This window comes from Medicago sativa, chromosome 4, assembly GCF_051527215.1.
Source record: "Medicago sativa cultivar Bolivia chromosome 4, Bolivia_mono, whole genome shotgun sequence".
NCBI classification, from domain to species: Eukaryota; Viridiplantae; Streptophyta; class Magnoliopsida; order Fabales; family Fabaceae; genus Medicago; species Medicago sativa.
This window is the reverse complement of record NC_140752.1, coordinates 38,903,826-38,923,811: the sequence shown is the minus strand read 5'-3', so window position 1 is coordinate 38,923,811 and position 19,986 is coordinate 38,903,826. Positions and strand designations below refer to the sequence as shown.

Genomic DNA, 19,986 nt, shown 5'->3' with positions numbered 1-19,986 from the left:
GATCGTACGTTCTATGTCTTTCTAAACCTAACTTCTCTTATTTATAATCCCTCATCTAATTTCTCTTACACCTCAAAATTACTCTTTTCTTCATAATCTTATTTATTTCTAAATTAAATATACATCTCTCCCACTTAATAATATTAATACACCAAATAACACATAATAGCATATTTCATCAAAATATATATGTATATAATATTTTAACACCAAATAACAAATATACCTCTTCACTGAATAACAAATATATTTCTACACCAGATAACATATATATTTCCACACAAAATAACAAATATATTTCTACACTAAATAACATATATATTTCTACATAAAATAACAAATATATTTCTACACCAAATAACATATATATTTCTACACAAAATAACAAATATATCTCTACATCAAATAACAAATATATTTCTACACAAAATAACCCCACAACTTAATGTTTATTTTATTTTCGAATCTCATTTTATTAAATAATAAAATAAGTCACAACGTCTCATAAATTTCTCTAAAATCATATAAATCACATAAATCTTATAAATCACACTAATCATATAAATATATTCTAAAACTCATTAAAATAATTAAATAATCGAAACGGGCGTTACAACTCTACCCCCTTAAAAGAATTCCGTCCTCGAAATTCAAAGCACAAGAGAAAAATGAATTTAATTATTACTTAAATATCTTAAACAAAATAGTAACTTCAAACATTACACAAAAACCACATTAAGGTTAGTCAGTCAAACATGATCACATAATAAAACATAACCATTAAATAGAAAACACAACGACAGTATTCTACCGTCACACGACATAACAACTCATCTACTTGGCCGGATGGACCGACCAGGCTCTGATACCAATTGTAACACCCCGTTTTCTCAAAGTAAAAATTTCATAACAATTATCAGAGTTTTTCATCACAAAACGGAATGGCACATTTCTTAAAAATCATAAATGGAATAAAAAAATAATTTATCCTTCAAAACGTTCAACAACATAATATTTAAAACTTCGCAGCGGAATAGTTTGACAACTTAAATAATCTTTGGCACAAGGGCCTCAATATAAAATCTCATAAAACTTAGTTCAACATCAATTCTTGAAAGATTCATAAAGTAATACGTAAGGAACAGAAAGTAAAGACATAATCTCATCCCGTTACGTATCAGATCACCTAAGACACACACACTTGTGAGGAGTCCACTCACGACCGCAACTAATCTTGGTTACCTACAAGTTACCCATACGAAGAGCAACATTTTCAAGCAGAAGGGGTGAGATTTCACAAAACAATAATATTAGGCATATAATTCAACAATTATATCTAACATATTAAACTTCATTAACTAGCATCATTAATCTTCCTACATTAGTCATAAACTTTATCATACATCATCAAAAGTACAATCATGAACATCATCATATATCTTCATAAATATAATCATAAGACATCATCTTATAGCATCATCAGTACAAACATAAACGTCATCAAATATCATCATAAATATATTCATAAAAGCATCATCACATATCATCAAATACTAATCGCAAACAATCATCACATATCATCAAATAATAAACATAACATCGTCACATATCATCGATTAATAATCATAACATCGTCACATATCATCATCTAATAGATATAGACATCATATCATAAATCATATAGCATCATATCATAAATCATATAGCATCAACATAACATCATCATCATAAACCACTTCATAACCAATCATCATAAACGACTTCATAACCATTCATCATAAACGACTTCATAATCATTCATCATAAACATCTTCATAATCATTCATCTATAGTCACTTCGTTAAAACATCACAACTTAACATCTTGACTCGACAATGCATCTAAACTCGACTATGCAACTCTTAACGTCTTAAACCATCTCGAATCATCATGAAATGCAAATGCATGTGGTACCATTCTAGGGCATAAGCCCTCATCGTCGTTGAGCATAAATATACTCCTAGGGCATAAGCCCTCATCGTCGTGGGTTGAGCAAAAGCTCCTAGGGCATAAGCCCTCATCGTCGAGGGTTGAGCAAAAGCTCCAGGGCATGAGCCCTCATCTATAAATGAGTATGCATGAACTCAACATCTTATGTCTTAGAAACTTCGTGAACATCTATGACATCTTAACAACTTGACGACTTCATGACGACTCGACGACTTAACAACTTCATATCATTTTAACGTCTTAACATCTTAACATCTTAACATCTTATCATCTTAAAACATCATATATAATTCACATTAATACTCATATAACAATATCACATTGATAATACTAACAGCAACATGACAGCACACAATTAATTCATCATATATCATCGTATTCAAGTATCAACAATTCATCATGCATCTTTGTAAGAACATAAATAATCATGCACAACATATTTTCATGTCAAACCAAGGCTACTGGAAAGATATCACAATTATGAACAACTTTCATGTTTACAACAAAGATCAATTCAAAAAAGAAACATATGAACAAAACGCAAAAACATGAAACAGAGAATGTTGTCACCGTACAATTTCGCTAAGACCTCCTTGGAGTATTTTCATCATAACTCAAAAACTAAAAATCATATTCACGTCAAACCAAATCCACTGGAAAGCTAACAAAATTATCAAAAACTTTCATGTTTACGCCTAAGACCAATTCTATACCGATCAATACCAGTTTTCATTTTAATTTCGGAAAAGTTGTGCTGAAAGTCCATAAAAATTCACTGTGACCTACGTGCAGTAATTTGACCATAACTCAAGTTCTATAAATCCTTTTGAAGTCAAAACAACGACATTAGAAATCTAACATCCATACCTACAACTTTCGTGTTTGCACCTAAAGCCAATTCAAAACTGAAATGTGTGAAAAAGATGCAAAAACATGAAACAAAGAATGCTGTCAGGGAGAGCTCTCTGGAAAACTCCATTTTTCATCCCAAAATCCCAATTTTGAATCCCCTAAGCCCAAATTTGGTCCTAAAGTTTGTTTAAACGTTCCTAAATATGAAAAGACACTCAAATCCAAATAAAACTTGAACTAAAACACCCTTTCAACAAAAATCACCATTTGACCCATTTTTCATGAAAACCTTCAAGAACAACATAAATTCACTTCAAGTTCTATGATTATGATTACCCATTGCTTTCCTTTTTCTTTGAATGAATTTCAGTAGGTGCTCTCTGCACTACTTTTTGGTTAAAAAAAAAAAAAAAGAATTCATCAACAACAACATTATATTTCATCAATTTTGAGTGAAACATAATTTCTCTAATCATCAAAATCAAACAACAACAAGCATTAATTCTCAATTCTTCACTTAAACCCTAATTCTCGATCTCTCAAAAACTCTTCCTACAACTCGTTAAATCTAATCGTTAGAATCATACACATAATAAGATTGAATGTTAGTCTCACCCTTACCTTAGAATTATCGATGCAACCTCTTCTCTCTTCTCTTTGTCTTCTCTTCTCTTCTCTTCTCTTCTCTCTAAACCTTGTTTTCTCCAAAAACTGATCGTACGTTCTATGTCTTTCTAAACCTAACTTCTCTTATTTATAATCCCTCATCTAATTTCTCTTACACCTCAAAATTACTCTTTTCTTCATAATCTTATTTATTTCTAAATTAAATATACATCTCTCCCACTTAATAATATTAATACACCAAATAACACATAATAGCATATTTCATCAAAATATATATGTATATAATATTTTAACACCAAATAACAAATATACCTCTTCACTGAATAACAAATATATTTCTACACCAGATAACATATATATTTCCACACAAAATAACAAATATATTTCTACACTAAATAACATATATATTTCTACATAAAATAACAAATATATTTCTACACCAAATAACATATATATTTCTACACAAAATAACAAATATATCTCTACATCAAATAACAAATATATTTCTACACAAAATAACCCCACAACTTAATGTTTATTTTATTTTCGAATCTCATTTTATTAAATAATAAAATAAGTCACAACGTCTCATAAATTTCTCTAAAATCATATAAATCACATAAATCTTATAAATCACACTAATCATATAAATATATTCTAAAACTCATTAAAATAATTAAATAATCGAAACGGGCGTTACAACTCTACCCCCTTAAAAGAATTCCGTCCTCGAAATTCAAAGCACAAGAGAAAAATGAATTTAATTATTACTTAAATATCTTAAACAAAATAGTAACTTCAAACATTACACAAAAACCACATTAAGGTTAGTCAGTCAAACATGATCACATAATAAAACATAACCATTAAATAGAAAACACAACGACAGTATTCTACCGTCACACGACATAACAACTCATCTACTTGGCCGGATGGACCGACCAGGCTCTGATACCAATTGTAACACCCCGTTTTCTCAAAGTAAAAATTTCATAACAATTATCAGAGTTTTTCATCACAAAACGGAATGGCACATTTCTTAAAAATCATAAATGGAATAAAAAAATAATTTATCCTTCAAAACGTTCAACAACATAATATTTAAAACTTCGCAGCGGAATAGTTTGACAACTTAAATAATCTTTGGCACAAGGGCCTCAATATAAAATCTCATAAAACTTAGTTCAACATCAATTCTTGAAAGATTCATAAAGTAATACGTAAGGAACAGAAAGTAAAGACATAATCTCATCCCGTTACGTATCAGATCACCTAAGACACACACACTTGTGAGGAGTCCACTCACGACCGCAACTAATCTTGGTTACCTACAAGTTACCCATACGAAGAGCAACATTTTCAAGCAGAAGGGGTGAGATTTCACAAAACAATAATATTAGGCATATAATTCAACAATTATATCTAACATATTAAACTTCATTAACTAGCATCATTAATCTTCCTACATTAGTCATAAACTTTATCATACATCATCAAAAGTACAATCATGAACATCATCATATATCTTCATAAATATAATCATAAGACATCATCTTATAGCATCATCAGTACAAACATAAACGTCATCAAATATCATCATAAATATATTCATAAAAGCATCATCACATATCATCAAATACTAATCGCAAACAATCATCACATATCATCAAATAATAAACATAACATCGTCACATATCATCGATTAATAATCATAACATCGTCACATATCATCATCTAATAGATATAGACATCATATCATAAATCATATAGCATCATATCATAAATCATATAGCATCAACATAACATCATCATCATAAACCACTTCATAACCAATCATCATAAACGACTTCATAACCATTCATCATAAACGACTTCATAACCATTCATCATAAACGACTTCATAATCATTCATCATAAACATCTTCATAATCATTCATCTATAGTCACTTCGTTAAAACATCACAACTTAACATCTTGACTCGACAATGCATCTAAACTCGACTATGCAACTCTTAACGTCTTAAACCATCTCGAATCATCATGAAATGCAAATGCATGTGGTACCATTCTAGGGCATAAGCCCTCATCGTCGTTGAGCATAAATATACTCCTAGGGCATAAGCCCTCATCGTCGTGGGTTGAGCAAAAGCTCCTAGGGCATAAGCCCTCATCGTCGAGGGTTGAGCAAAAGCTCCAGGGCATGAGCCCTCATCTATAAATGAGTATGCATGAACTCAACATCTTATGTCTTAGAAACTTCGTGAACATCTATGACATCTTAACAACTTGACGACTTCATGACGACTCGACGACTTAACAACTTCATATCATTTTAACGTCTTAACATCTTAACATCTTAACATCTTATCATCTTAAAACATCATATATAATTCACATTAATACTCATATAACAATATCACATTGATAATACTAACAGCAACATGACAGCACACAATTAATTCATCATATATCATCGTATTCAAGTATCAACAATTCATCATGCATCTTTGTAAGAACATAAATAATCATGCACAACATATTTTCATGTCAAACCAAGGCTACTGGAAAGATATCACAATTATGAACAACTTTCATGTTTACAACAAAGATCAATTCAAAAAAGAAACATATGAACAAAACGCAAAAACATGAAACAGAGAATGTTGTCACCGTACAATTTCGCTAAGACCTCCTTGGAGTATTTTCATCATAACTCAAAAACTAAAAATCATATTCACGTCAAACCAAATCCACTGGAAAGCTAACAAAATTATCTAAAACTTTCATGTTTACGCCTAAGACCAATTCTATACCGATCAATACCAGTTTTCATTTTAATTTCGGAAAAGTTGTGCTGAAAGTCCATAAAAATTCACTGTGACCCACGTGCAGTAATTTGACCATAACTCAAGTTCTATAAATCCTTTTGAAGTCAAAACAACGGCATTAGAAATCTAACATCCATGCCTACAACTTTCGTGTTTGCACCTAAAGCCAATTCAAAACTGAAATGTGTGAAAAAGATGCAAAAACATGAAACAGAGAATGCTGTCAGGGAGAGCTCTCGGGAATGCCTACAACTTTTCTGTTTTTTTTTCATTTTTCCAGAATTTTTTAATATTTTCAGAATTTTTTATTAATTTTCAGATTTTTTTTCAATTTTTTTATTATTTTCCAGAATTTTTTAAATATTTTTCCAGAATTTTTTAATATTTTCAGAAACTTTTTATTAATTTTCAGATTTTTTTATTATTTTCCAGAATTTTTTAATATTTTTTTTAAAAAAATAAAAAATGCCACGTGCACCCCAATAAAAAATAAAATTAATTATACAGTCAACGTGACACGTCATCAAAAACGGTGACGCAGCATGCCACGTCACTGCCACGTCAAAGATTCTGCTGACTCATTGGGGTCAGGGGCCAATCCTGAAGAATCTTCATTTTACAAGGGTGGAATCTAAAAAAAAAAAATTTACAAGGGCGAAAACCAAAAGTGCCCTATATTACAGGGGCTAAAAACACTATTAACCTTATTATAAATAAGGAAGCTTAGGTTAGAAAGAGTTTTTACGTTAAACCGCTTTTTGGAGAAAGAGGAGAAAGAGGAGAACTCAGAGAGAGAGAGAACCCTAGGAACGAAGAACACTGCTTTTGATTTCAGAAAAACAATCTAAGGTAAGGGTGAGACTAACTTTAAACATTATTAAGTCTATGATTCTGAAAAATGGATTTAACATGAATTAGGATGAGTTTTGTGAGAATTAAGGATTAGGGTTTATGACCGATTTTGATGATTGAACCATAAAAACTTGTTAGATTGATGTGGAACTTGTGTACAGACCTTAGATATTCCATAGGGTGATAATTAGATGTTGTTTGGATGATAGAACCATGAGATTTGATGAACATTGAGATTCTGAGAAAAAGTAATTTTAAGTGTTTTTGAGAAATAAGTGATTCTAGGATAAGCTGTTTTGGAGATTTAAAAATATGATTTTTCAGTAAAAGATGATAGGATTTGTCTAATAGAACGCGTAGGCGAAAACGGAATTGGAATCGGGGTAACTGTTAGGTTTTTACAGACGAAACGGTAAACCGGGAAAAACCAGGACGGCACAGAGCTGCTGCGCAGCTCACTGGCTACTGCCTTCCCATGCCTAGGCGCAGCTTTCCACGCTTGAGCGCCGCAAGGCAGCCCCTCATGGGTGACTGCTTGTTGTGCTTTCGTTGCGTGCTGTCAGAACTTCGATTTTTATGTTCTTGTGTCCTTTTCACCCGTTTCCGTGTTGAATTAGCTTTTGGTGTAAACATGAAAGTTCTAGATAATTGATTTAGCTTTCTAATGGATTTGAAGTGACTAGAAAATTATGTGTATATTTTGAGTTATGAAGAAAATAGTCCAAGTGGGTCCTCAGAAAACTTTAAGAAAACTTAGCATAACTAATCCCAAGTTAGTCCAAAAACTTATGGTCGGTTTCCCAACTTCAACTTAAGTATTAGGGATTTAGTTGAGGTGTTTTATGAGTATTTGGCTTATGTCTCATTGATCAAACTTGATTTGCTTTTGAAGAATGTTTTGGACTTTGATATGAATGTAATTGATTAATGTATATGTGGTTATTGTTGTTGATATGTTGGAATACATTATGTGAGTATTGTATGATATATAATATTATTATGTTTTATGATGTTAAGTTGATATGATTCATTCTTTTAATGATGATATGTTATTCAAGCACTGTTATATGCTGCATTTGTCGTTGTTTGCTGCTGTTGACCATTTAATGTCAAAAAGTTGTACGAGTCGGTCCAAGTTGTAAATATCTAAGAAGTGGTCCATGTTAATGGAATTATAAGATATGTCCATGATGTTGTCTAAGTTGTAGGAAGATTGAGTCCATTGCATACTCATTAAAGATGGGGGCTTGAGGCCCGGCAGCTTAATGCTCAAACTACGTTGGGGGCTTGAGGCCCTACAGCTTAATGCTCAAGCTACGTTGGGGGCTTGAGGCCCGACAGCTTTTGCTCACTTTGTTGAAGAGCCTATTTACGCTCATATATGTTGGGAGCTTGATGCCCTGAATGGTACCACATGCATTTGCATATCAAGAAGTTTTACGAAGGTTTAAGATGTTAAGAGTTGCATTGTCAAGTTGAGTCGCATTGTCGAGTCAAGTGTTGAGTCGAATAAGATGTCTGATGATTTTAAGATGATATTTGCTTATGTTTTAAAGATGATATTTGCTTATGAATTAAAGATGATATTTGATTATGATTTGATATGATGCTAAGTGATAAATGTTGATATGTTAATGATGTTTTATGTTGTTAAATGCATTTTGATGAATTATATGCTTAATTTGTTGACTGTGAAATCTCACCCCTTCTGCTTGAAAATGTTGCCCTTCGTATGGGTAACTTGCAGGTAATAAAGACTAGTGGTGGTTGTGAGTGGACTCCTCACATTGTGTCTAGGTGCTCTGATATGTAACAGGATGGAGCTTGCTTTTACTTCTATTCCTTACGTGTCATTTATGAACTTTTTATGAATAAATATTGAACCAAGACTTATGAGATGTTTCTGATGAGGCCTGCGTGCCAATGACTTTTATTATGTTGAACTATTTTCCGCTGCGAAGTTTCAGATTTTATGATGTTGAATTTTGAAGGATAAATGTTAATTATCCATTTTATGACTTTCAAGAAGTATGTGACATTCCGTTTATGATTTAAATACTCTGATTTATTATGAAATTTTTATGTTGGGAAAACGGGGTGTTACAGTATAGGGTTATTAATCTTATAGGATTCTGTCACCTTCGTAAGGATTATTAGTGTGGGTTCTGGCCAAAGTTTCTGTAGGTCAACCCATCTATGAATCTTAGGACATTCATAGAACACTCTCTCTCGCTTAGTAGTTCTACAAATGGGCAGCCCTATCAACGTCTACCTTACCAAGGGTTTAAGAAAATGGTTCTGCTAGGTTTACTCCCCGAAGTCACTTGTTTCCTTAATTACTAACAAGTTACATCCTAAGTTCATCATATTTTACTCCGTATTAGTAATGTCACCTCCTAAATACTTACTACTAGGGTTAACTCTCTTTCTGTATCTTTCACTATTTACTAACTAAGTACTTCCTACACAAATAGATGTTAATACACGAGATATAAGTATCTAGATAGTAATACCAATATTAGGCCCTGTCACAACCTAAGTATCTAATCTAGGGTTGTGATCCTTTGAAATAAATTTCCTAATAAAACTTAATAGCGAACAAAAAATAAATAAAATAAAAGTGACATTAAATTAAATAAATATCCAACAAAAATAAGCAGAGGTTCATCTTAGAACTCTAACCTAAAAAGAATTAGTTACACATGGTAACTAAAAAAAAATTACTAAAGATAGAAACATACCCTAGAAAATCAAGGAGAAGATAGAAACTCCTCCGAAGCTCTAGAATTGTCTTCCTCTTGAACTGCCACAATTCTGAACGAGAAATTCTGAATGAGGAACACTGGTATTTATAGTGAGAGTTTCTAATTGGATTTTAGGCTAAAAACGCGGGCTTTACCCACAAAAAAGCATGAAAAGACGCCTTCTCCCCTCACATTTTAGATGCTCGGGGCGCATGAACCATGCTTTAGGCGCATGGCAATTTTTGCCATGCTCTAGGCGCATGATGTGCCTTTTTGGGCCCAGTTTCTCCGATTTTCCGTCGTTTTAGGTCTTCGTCTTCAAATAACTTGCCTCGGAACTTGGGAATAGAATTCCTCACACTGTAAAGTCTCCTGAGGCCTCTTGAATCTTCATTCTTTGTCTTCCCAAAGTTTTCACAAATATTTGGATGTTCTTGATTTGCTGATTTGCATGATTTCTTCGTGAATTACTTTAAAATCTCCCTAAAATTGGTATGATTTGGGAAAACTAGAATTACAGACTCAAATATAGAAAACATTATAAAAGTCCTGAAATCATAGGCAATCGTTCTAATACTCCTCTTTTTTGCTGCTAAAACCTACTGAAATTGACTGAAAAACATACTAAAAATAATGTAAGATGACCTTTTCATCAATCATCCTAAGGTTACCCTAACATCCAAACAATAATTTCCACATAATCTACCTAATTACAATCATCATTGAAACACTACATAGATTATTATTTACACCTCATTTTCTACCCACTGTTACTACTGCACTACTATTTGCATCCTATCTCTATATTCTTGCTAAACATTATTTCCTCTCACCACTCTTTGACCAACTAACTAACCCGTCTATTTCTTCATTACTCATAAATAAATAATTGCGAATAATTTAAGAATAATATCACACAATCAATCAATCAATCAATAATAATAATAATAATAATAATAATAATAATAATAATAATAATAATAATAATAATAAATTGATGGAGGATTCACACTTGAAAAGAAGATTGTTGTAGAAAGTGCAAGTTGGAGGTCTCATATTGCGTAGAAAAGTGAAGGTTAACATTTTATAATTGAGATGATCAATAAACTTAAAGTATTAAAGTTTTTGGTTAAAATATGGTGTTTAACTCACTCAATTATTCCTTAAAAAAAAAAAAAAACTCACTCAATTATATAATTGCCCCGACCTAATGTAGAATATTAAACTCCTTAAAAATATGTTCCTTCAGATTTCTAGCGTGATGCAGAATATTAAACTCTTTAAACTAAGGGTTAATTATGTTTCTAGTCCCTATAAAATAGCGACCTTGTAAGTTTAGTCCCTACTTAATTTTAATAGCATTTTTAGTCCCTATAAAAAAAAATTTACTTATAATTTTAGTCCCTGCTAAAACAAAGTTTGATTAATTATCCTTAAACTCTTAAATTTTTGAACGATTTTTTTGAAACAAGATTAGAACACTATGAAAGGTTCGTTTACTAAAATTTAGAATTTTCTGACATGAAATGAATTAAATATGAATTTTTTAAAACGACAAAAGTTAAAGATAAAAAGTAATAAAATCTGGATGTAGAAATCAAATTTTGCAATAATTTTTTGCGGACGAACTTTTAGTAATGTTCTAAACATGTCTGCAAAAAATTGTTCAAAAATTTAAGAGTTTAAACATAAATTAAACAAATTTGAATTGAGTAGGGACTAATACTCAGTGCAGAAAAACAAAATTAAGGACTAAAAATGCTATTAAAATTAAGTAGGGACTAAACTTACAAGGTCGCTATTTTATAGGGACTAGAAACATAATTAACCCTTAAACTAACCCATGAATAAAATTTTGTTTGGTCAGTATCCATGCGGAGATGGTGCAATTTCTTTAGGAAATTTATTAGGAATTCCGTGCAGATTTAAAAACATAAAGTGTTAACTATTCAACACAAATAGACTTTTTCCCCCTCCTTTTTTTTATACGATTCAAAACAAATAAACTAATAATAGCAGTACTTGTTCTCCTTCAAAAAAAAAAGCAGTACTTGTTCAAACATTATTTGATTAAAATAAAGTAACTGATATCATTAAGCTTTTTTTTAGTGGTTAAATATAGATTAATATAGGTAGTGGTTACGTTGGTAATCACGTATGAAGTACTAGAAGGCTATTTTTTTGTCTCGTTCGTTTCAAGTTTAACAATTAAAAAACTGTTACGCATCTAATTTGTGGTTGAAATTCTTTAGCACACAGTTACATGAATTAATTAATGTTACTTAGTGTCACAATGATCCCTTGAAAATCACTAGCTGAATGGTTAGTGACTCTGAGTCATCCCACTACTAGGATGTTGTTATAAAAAACAACGAGTGAATAAAATACTTGGGTGACGCAAACATCTCCACAAATATTAAGGAAGGTGTACATGTGAATATGAACACTAAAATCCATTATTAAAAATACTTGATACTGAAGTAATGTACTATTATTGTCATTGACATCGATTTCATTGCTTGCATTATTGGTAGCCAGCCATAAATAATAATTCTATCAATTTGGCGGACACGCCACCTTTGTTTGGATGATTTACACCCCCTAGTTCAAAGCTAAGGTGTGCCTTTTCCCATGGATAATAACATTCACATTCATCCATAATTGGTCCCCTCACCCTCATCTTCTTTGTACTCTTTTTTCGTCGGCTCTAAATTAATGTTTGGATGATATAGGCATCACATCCCAAGTATTATACCCATATAAATTATTAGTTTTGTCTTTTTTTAGTGTTTTCTTGTATTTTGAGAGTCGTGCTAACTGTCCCCGTGAGTTTAGCTCAGTTGGTAAGAACAAATGCATGTTATATGCAGGGGTCGGGGTTCGAACCCCGAACACCCCACTTCTCCACATTTAAAATGTGTGAGCTCCAGCCACTAGGCTAGCTGACCAAAAAAAAAAAAGAGTCGTGCTAACTAGTGTTCAGAGACACTAGTTAAGAAAAAAAAAAGTTTTGCATTGAAAAAAAATATTTTTTACACTTTTGAATATTTAATTACACAAGTTTAAAGAAATTATTACTATATTTGTTTCCTTAACTAATGTCCCTAAGACAGTAGTTAGCATTTTTCTAATATTTCAGTTATCAAACAAAATGAAACTACTAGCATAAAACCATGACCTAAGTTTGATTTATAGTCTATCATAAGCTTATTTTAAAGGTTGGATCTAGTCTTTTGAAAAATGAAACTACTAGCATAAAACCATGACCTAAGTTTGATTTATAGTCTATCATAAGCTTATTTTAAAGGTTGGATCTAGTCTTTTGAACGTCTAATGTTACATGTTAGCATGATTAAAAGCATATTGCTTATAACCCTATTTAAATAGGATAGTAAATTAATAGATAAAAAAGATTACTCTCATTGACGTTTAAAAAAAAAGTATTGACTATTCATGACGTCATATTTCACTTCTAATTTATAATAATATATTTAAATACGTGAAAAAATAATCTAGACTAATAAACTTAAAATTAATGAAAAATTTGACAGATTTATTGTTTGATACAAAGTACAAAATTTAATCTAATAATTATAAATGAAATTCTATAAGTGATTTATTGTAAAAGAAATCATTGTCATAAGAAATATTATTCATTTTTGTAAACAATAAGAAATAGAGAAATGATATTTTGACAACCAATTTTCAACAACTTTTATGATAACTCTCTTTCATACTCTCATTATACTTTTATTCTCTCTCTTCCTTTTTCTCCATCTATTATTATTGTCCAATAAGAATGGAGGAAAAAGGTTGTCTCTAAAAAGTTGTTGAAAATTGGATGTCAAAATATCATTGCTCTAAGAAATATTATTCATGTTAACTTAAAGAAACTAATTTAATAGGTCTAAAAGACTTTTTTATAACTCGCATTCTAATCCATTTTGCTAAATATACTTCTAAAAAACCTTAATTTCTCTATTTGACATGACCTAGATATGTCATAGGCCAAGCTGGCCTGACTTATTCTAACACCTATTTGTGGATCAGATTTTCATCCGTTCCCATGCTTCCAAGAGTGATACACTGCATATATGAACAAATGCTATGAAGCCCCGATACGGATACGGATACGGGTACGATACGATACGGGTACGCGAATACGTCAAAAATTTCAAATTTAGGATACGATACGGCTTGGATACGTTTACAATTTTTTTAATATATATATATATATATATATATATATTAGACATAAACGCACAAAAAATAAATAGCGTGAAATCTTAAAACTAATTACACCAAATCAAAATACAATGGACCATTCACCAACTAAGATATCCTTTAAACCAAAACATACCATATAAACAACCTGCACTATGATGATACCAAGGTAGTATGAAGATAGTCACCCTTTTCAAGTAATGGCCAATATAATGATCCCAATTTACAAAAATTAATACTTGTGATCAAAATACAAATAAAAATTTGAAATAAAAATTAAATTAAATCATTCGGATACTTCTGGGATATGTATCCGGGAGTATCCTTAACGTATCCTTAAGGTATCCAATATATTTTTAAATAAAAATTAAATTAAATCATTCGGATACTTCTGGGATACGTATCCGGGAGTATCCGCGGAGTATCGGTATCCGATACGTATCCGACACGGGTACGGCACCATTTTGGAGTATCCGGGCTTCATAGAACAAATGTTTTTGGCACCACAAAATTTATTTATTGCAAAACATAGTTATTAAACCCATTTTATTCCCATGACTCGTCACGCATCACAACACAACAATCATTCTTGAATTTTGTCATCGGTACTTAATTTTTTATTTTTTTTTAAAGAAGTACTTAAAAATATTTGTAAGGCGTCAATTCCATGGCGAACCATATAATCCAAACAATGAATTAAAGGACGTAAGTAAATAAAATAAGAGAAATCTTAACAATTTTTTTTAAGAGTATTTATTAAGAAGTTTAAAGTCTCTTTATAATATAATAGTAAGTTGAATAAGTAAACAATTAAATCAAATAAGTAAAAATACACATAATAATAATAATAATAATAATAATAATAATAATAATAATAATAATAATAATAATAATAATAATAATAATAATAATAATAATAATAATAATCATCATCATCATCATCATCAAAGAAAAAATAATAAATCATCACCTCAAGAAATTAATATCACAAATCACATTAACATATATAAATATATCACAAGCGAACATATAGTTAGTTTTTTTTTTTTTTTTTAGGAACATATAGTTAGTTATTCCTTCAACAGAAAAAAAAAATATAGTTAGTTACGCATGATATGTAAGACTCAAATGATCCAAATAGAAGGGAAAAACTCGTACAAAATCATAACCACGAAGAAAGCTCGCATCAAGCCATTACCACAAAGACAATTGCACAACGAAAACTCGCACGAAGCTATTACTACAAACACAAATGCATTAAACTATTGTCACAACAAACGAAGCTATTACTACAAACACAAATGCATTAAACTATTGTCACAACAAAATCGCACAAAACTATTACCACGTAGATAAGATGTGAATGATTCAGATTTAAATTCAAATTCGTGTAGCAACTTTTTTTTTTTTTGAAAGATAGCAACTTTTATATTCTTGCTATCTCAAACTGTGTGAGTCGGTAACTAAAAGATATACTCAGTTTAAAATAAAAGAAGTCATTTAATAATTATCAAACAACGAAAAATTGATAAATGATTAGAATAAAAAAAAATCAAGCAAGGAATGACCATTCTATCACATTCACATCAAATTGATCAACTAAAAATAAACTAAATAAATAAAAACAAGGATTCTATTATAAATAGAGGGTTTTACACAACCAACAGGGTTGGAACATTGACGTGTTTGTCATAACTGAGGGTCTAAGTTAGACACGAGAGCTAACAAATCATTTAGCCACATTGCCTCAACTGGCGGCTATTGTTCTATTACATTAACTTGACACTCATCAATCCATTGGGATGTCTTTTAACTCGACACAAAACTGTAATAGCTTACACAAGGCCCATAGTAAATAATACCTGGAGAAAACGATGCAATATACTTGAGGTCGAAACATTGATGTGTCAAGTATAGGTCCTAAGCCACAATCGAGGGCGGACAAGTCATTTATTCCCTTAACCTCGACCGGGTGGCTATTGTTGTTGTACCCCACATAGTCTCACATTGTTTGAAAATCGAAAGGCAAATGTAATTTATAAAAAAACTTATATAAACACTTATACTTCTCAACCTATCAATGCATCTTTTAACTAACAACAAATATGTGAGGGCTAATACTCGAGCCAAAGCGAAAAATACCTAAAAAAACGGTACAATAGACTCGAGTTCATAAACATACTTGAAAAGAAGAAAGAAAATTACAAGCTGTTTTAGAACAATGCTTCTACAAAGATAGCGAGCATTGCTTCATTTCTTATTTGATAATGTTCATGGAACAAGCTCGGAGTAATTTTCAAAACTTTTAAATTAATAATACAATTGAAATGCAAACTTTTGAAGCCACATCATTTACAATTTCCATATGGAGTTCATGCTTAATTGCCTAGGTTAACCACAACAACAAAGTAGTTAGCAAGTTAGCAGTGTTGTTCAATTTCTGACAAAATTAACAAGGTTGCTGACCTACCATATTCTAACATCATTGTTGGATGAAAAATCCAAACTCAAAGAATGAGAAGCAAAAGGACAAGCTATGCTCCTCAAACTAAAAGACAAATATCCAGCAGAGATGCATGAACAAAAATCCAAAAAAGCATGGAGCTTATCTTAGCAGCTATTTTGTATTTGCAGTTTGGTGCGAGCACCCATTAAGCCATTGAAATATGCTACAAAGATCATTTTGTAAACTCAACTTTCATTCTTGACCTCCAAATTCTAAACAATGTGGTTGTTTTCCAAAATTCAAAAGCTACAAACAGTTCTTGAAGGGTTGGAACTATACTAAAATGGCTAATTGGGTATATATAACATAATGTACAAACAAACATTCTCTACATTTTTAAACACTGATTGGCCATGCTCCTTGTAAGTGTAATGACCTGAACCTATGAATGACAAGTGTTCATAGGCACTCTTGGAATAATCATGCAATCACACACACGGTATTTATTCTTATACATCAAGTGAACATTCCGGCGCTCTATTAGACCTTGACTCTTCGATCTTTGTGGCCACCTCTGACACTACAAGCTTTGTGAGAAACAGCCCTGCAATTAAAGCTGAACCCATCAACATTGTGAAAACTGCACTCCAGCTTTTTGCAGAGATATACCCTGTTAATAAAGGTCCAATTGCAGCTCCAATAGAACCTGTTCCGTCAATAATAGCCGTGACGGTTGCCAGAGCTCGTGAGTTTCCCTTCAATGACTTGTGTGTTCCCAGGTCAGCCGAAACTGCAGTTGTTATAAGAGCATACGGCCCATTTACAAACATACCAGTGACGAACATCAATGTTCCATTTACAAACAATGAAATGTGCCCATAGCTTCGATAGAAGAACAGAGCAGGGATTGCACAATACATGAAACTTGCAGCTGTTATGGCTCTAGCATTTAAGCGGTCAGAAATGTGGCCTGCTAGAATTCCTCCGAGCACCCCTCCAACATCAAATAAAGTGGACAGTGATCCCGATGTCTCACTAGATAGAAATTTTCCATCAATAGCTGCATTATAATGAGCATCAATTAGAAACTAAAGATTTTAATAATGTAAATGTGGAGTTATAATAAGGGCCTGATTTGGATTGACTTGTTTGAACTTATTTACTGACTCGAACTTACTTCCTGACATAAACACTTGTGAAATAGCATATAGTTTATTACCTTAAAACTGTTAAGACTTTATTTTATCTTGCAGTAGAAATAACTTATACAAATGCACATATATGATAAGTGTTTATAGAATAAGCGCTTAAATAAGCTTTTTATCCAAACAAGACCTAAGAGTATGAGTTTTCTGCAACCGTATAGAAATTGACTTGATTGATGTAGATTAAACATAAATAAAAAATTTGAAATGAGGAAGAAAGTTTCAGTACCTGTGTGACTAACATAGAATGGTAGCCAATAGAGAAATGTATATGCAACCAATTTGGCGAAAAACAGACAAAAAGCAAAAGGAGCAACCCCAGGAATTTTCCATGCCTCTATAAACCCAACTGCTTTCTCTTTCTCTTCAGCAGGAGTCTCTTGCCTTAAGAGAGATTCTGTGACGTCATCTCCGCTTTTCTTGGGACAACTATAATCATCTTCTTCGACTCCAGCAGACTCAGGTGAGACAGGCAATATTAGGAAAACCACCAAACCAAGGAAAGACATTATTAATCCCGGCACAACAAAAGACCATCCCCATCCATATCCCAACATAGCAGAAGCAATCAAAGAACCAGCAATGTTCCCAACAGAAGTATGAGCATTCCAAATTCCCATGATCAACCCTCTCTTCCGCTTTCCAAACCAATTACCCAAAACCGCAACCACGGATGGCCATCCAGTGGATTGAAACAAACCAGCAATCATTTGAACGACTAAATAATAGTAGAAATTGTGATTGTTTCCCCAAAACCCTACACCAAAGAGTGAAGTGAAAACACCAGTCCCTACCATCCCAATAGTTAAAAAAATCCTCAAATTACACCTGTCACCAAAATGTCCAGAAAAGTACATCCCAAAAGCATAAACTGCAAGAAAAGCAACATCCAATTGGCCAAGAAGGGATGTCCCGTCGGAACCATTAAATGGTGCCCAACCATCTCCAAGTTTCCAAGAAAGTTTTGTAACCCTCGACCTCGAAGGAAAGAAATTGAAGCCTAAATTTGTTGAAGATGATTGAGGATCAAGGACACTCTTTACAATACTAGTTGTTTTTCTAGTTGCGTGATAACTAGCATAAGCTAAAAATGTTACAATCAGAACAATTGCTTGGTGGGTTTTGTGGGAAACAGGACTTCCTTTTACATACTCAAGGAACCTTATTCCAATGAGTTTACTGCTACTGCTACTGCTACCCCTCTCTTCTGCTGCTGAACCCATTTTCAACAAACAGGATCAACTTCACTTTTTTACTTTGTCAAATTCAACTGCGAAAGTTTGAAAAAACAGATTAATTAATAATAACCAATAATAACATTAGATTCAGTTTTATTAATAATAATCAGATTACATCATAAAACAGTGCCATAACCATTTAAATTATAGAATTTGATTATGGTTATGGCACTGTTTTATGATGTGATCTGATATTGTTATTAATAAAACTGAATCTAATGTTAGATTACATCATCATAAAACAGTGCCATAACCATTAATGAATGAATAATAAAATTCTATAATTTTTTACGTATCAAACAAAAAGGATCCGAAAACAATTTCTAGTATAATGAAAGTTTTAGTTGAATATAAAAATGTCCACTATAATATAATTTATGTAAGATTCAACTAAAAAAGGTAATAAATATGGAAAAATAGAATATTTCTATTCAGTTAACAGTTTGTATCAAGCTTCAAAGTGAACACAGAAAAATAAAAGCGAACAAGAAGAAAATCAGCATCATCGAAATTTACTTCATAAGAATTTAAGCTAATCAAAGCAAAAGTAAAAAAAAAAAATAACCGATTAACCCAATTAACATCACAACGATGGAAATAATTTCCCAAGACGAAAACGCATGAAAAACAAAGTGCAATGAATAAAAAAAAAATTAAAAAGAGGAAAAGAAAAAGAGAAATTATCATCGTACCGGTCAAGAACAAAAAAAGCGGAAATGGAGATTGTTGTGTTGTGTATGTTCTTTCTTTCTCTTACGTTGGAGATTCTTTCACAAAGTTCTATATGTTTCGTTTCATTCCCTTGTAAGAAGACTTCAGCGACAAATAAGAGAGTAACAAATTAAATTCAATTCAAGGAAATCGCATTTGATACGCCAAGAGCGGCAACGTGTGATTACTTATGCTTGACGATAATATTATTTTATTCTGTTTTTTGGATTTACCATTTTAACCTTTTATCGACACCAATTGCCGCGATTT

General features: G+C 31.7%; 1 protein-coding gene across 1 annotated transcript; it reads right to left on the bottom strand.

The window, feature by feature from the left end:
* Window positions 1-16,797: 16,797 nt before the first annotated feature.
* G3PP1 (putative glycerol-3-phosphate transporter 1) lies at window positions 16,798-19,877 on the bottom strand. Its single transcript, XM_085701253.1, has 3 exons — window positions 19,698-19,877; window positions 17,997-19,037; window positions 16,798-17,622 (listed from the first exon to the last, which is right to left on the bottom strand). The coding sequence occupies exons 2-3, from the start codon at window positions 18,988-18,990 to the stop codon at window positions 17,072-17,074; spliced, it is 1,545 nt and encodes a 514-aa protein (XP_085557379.1). The 5' UTR covers window positions 18,991-19,037; window positions 19,698-19,877; the 3' UTR covers window positions 16,798-17,071.
* Window positions 19,878-19,986: the final 109 nt, after the last annotated feature.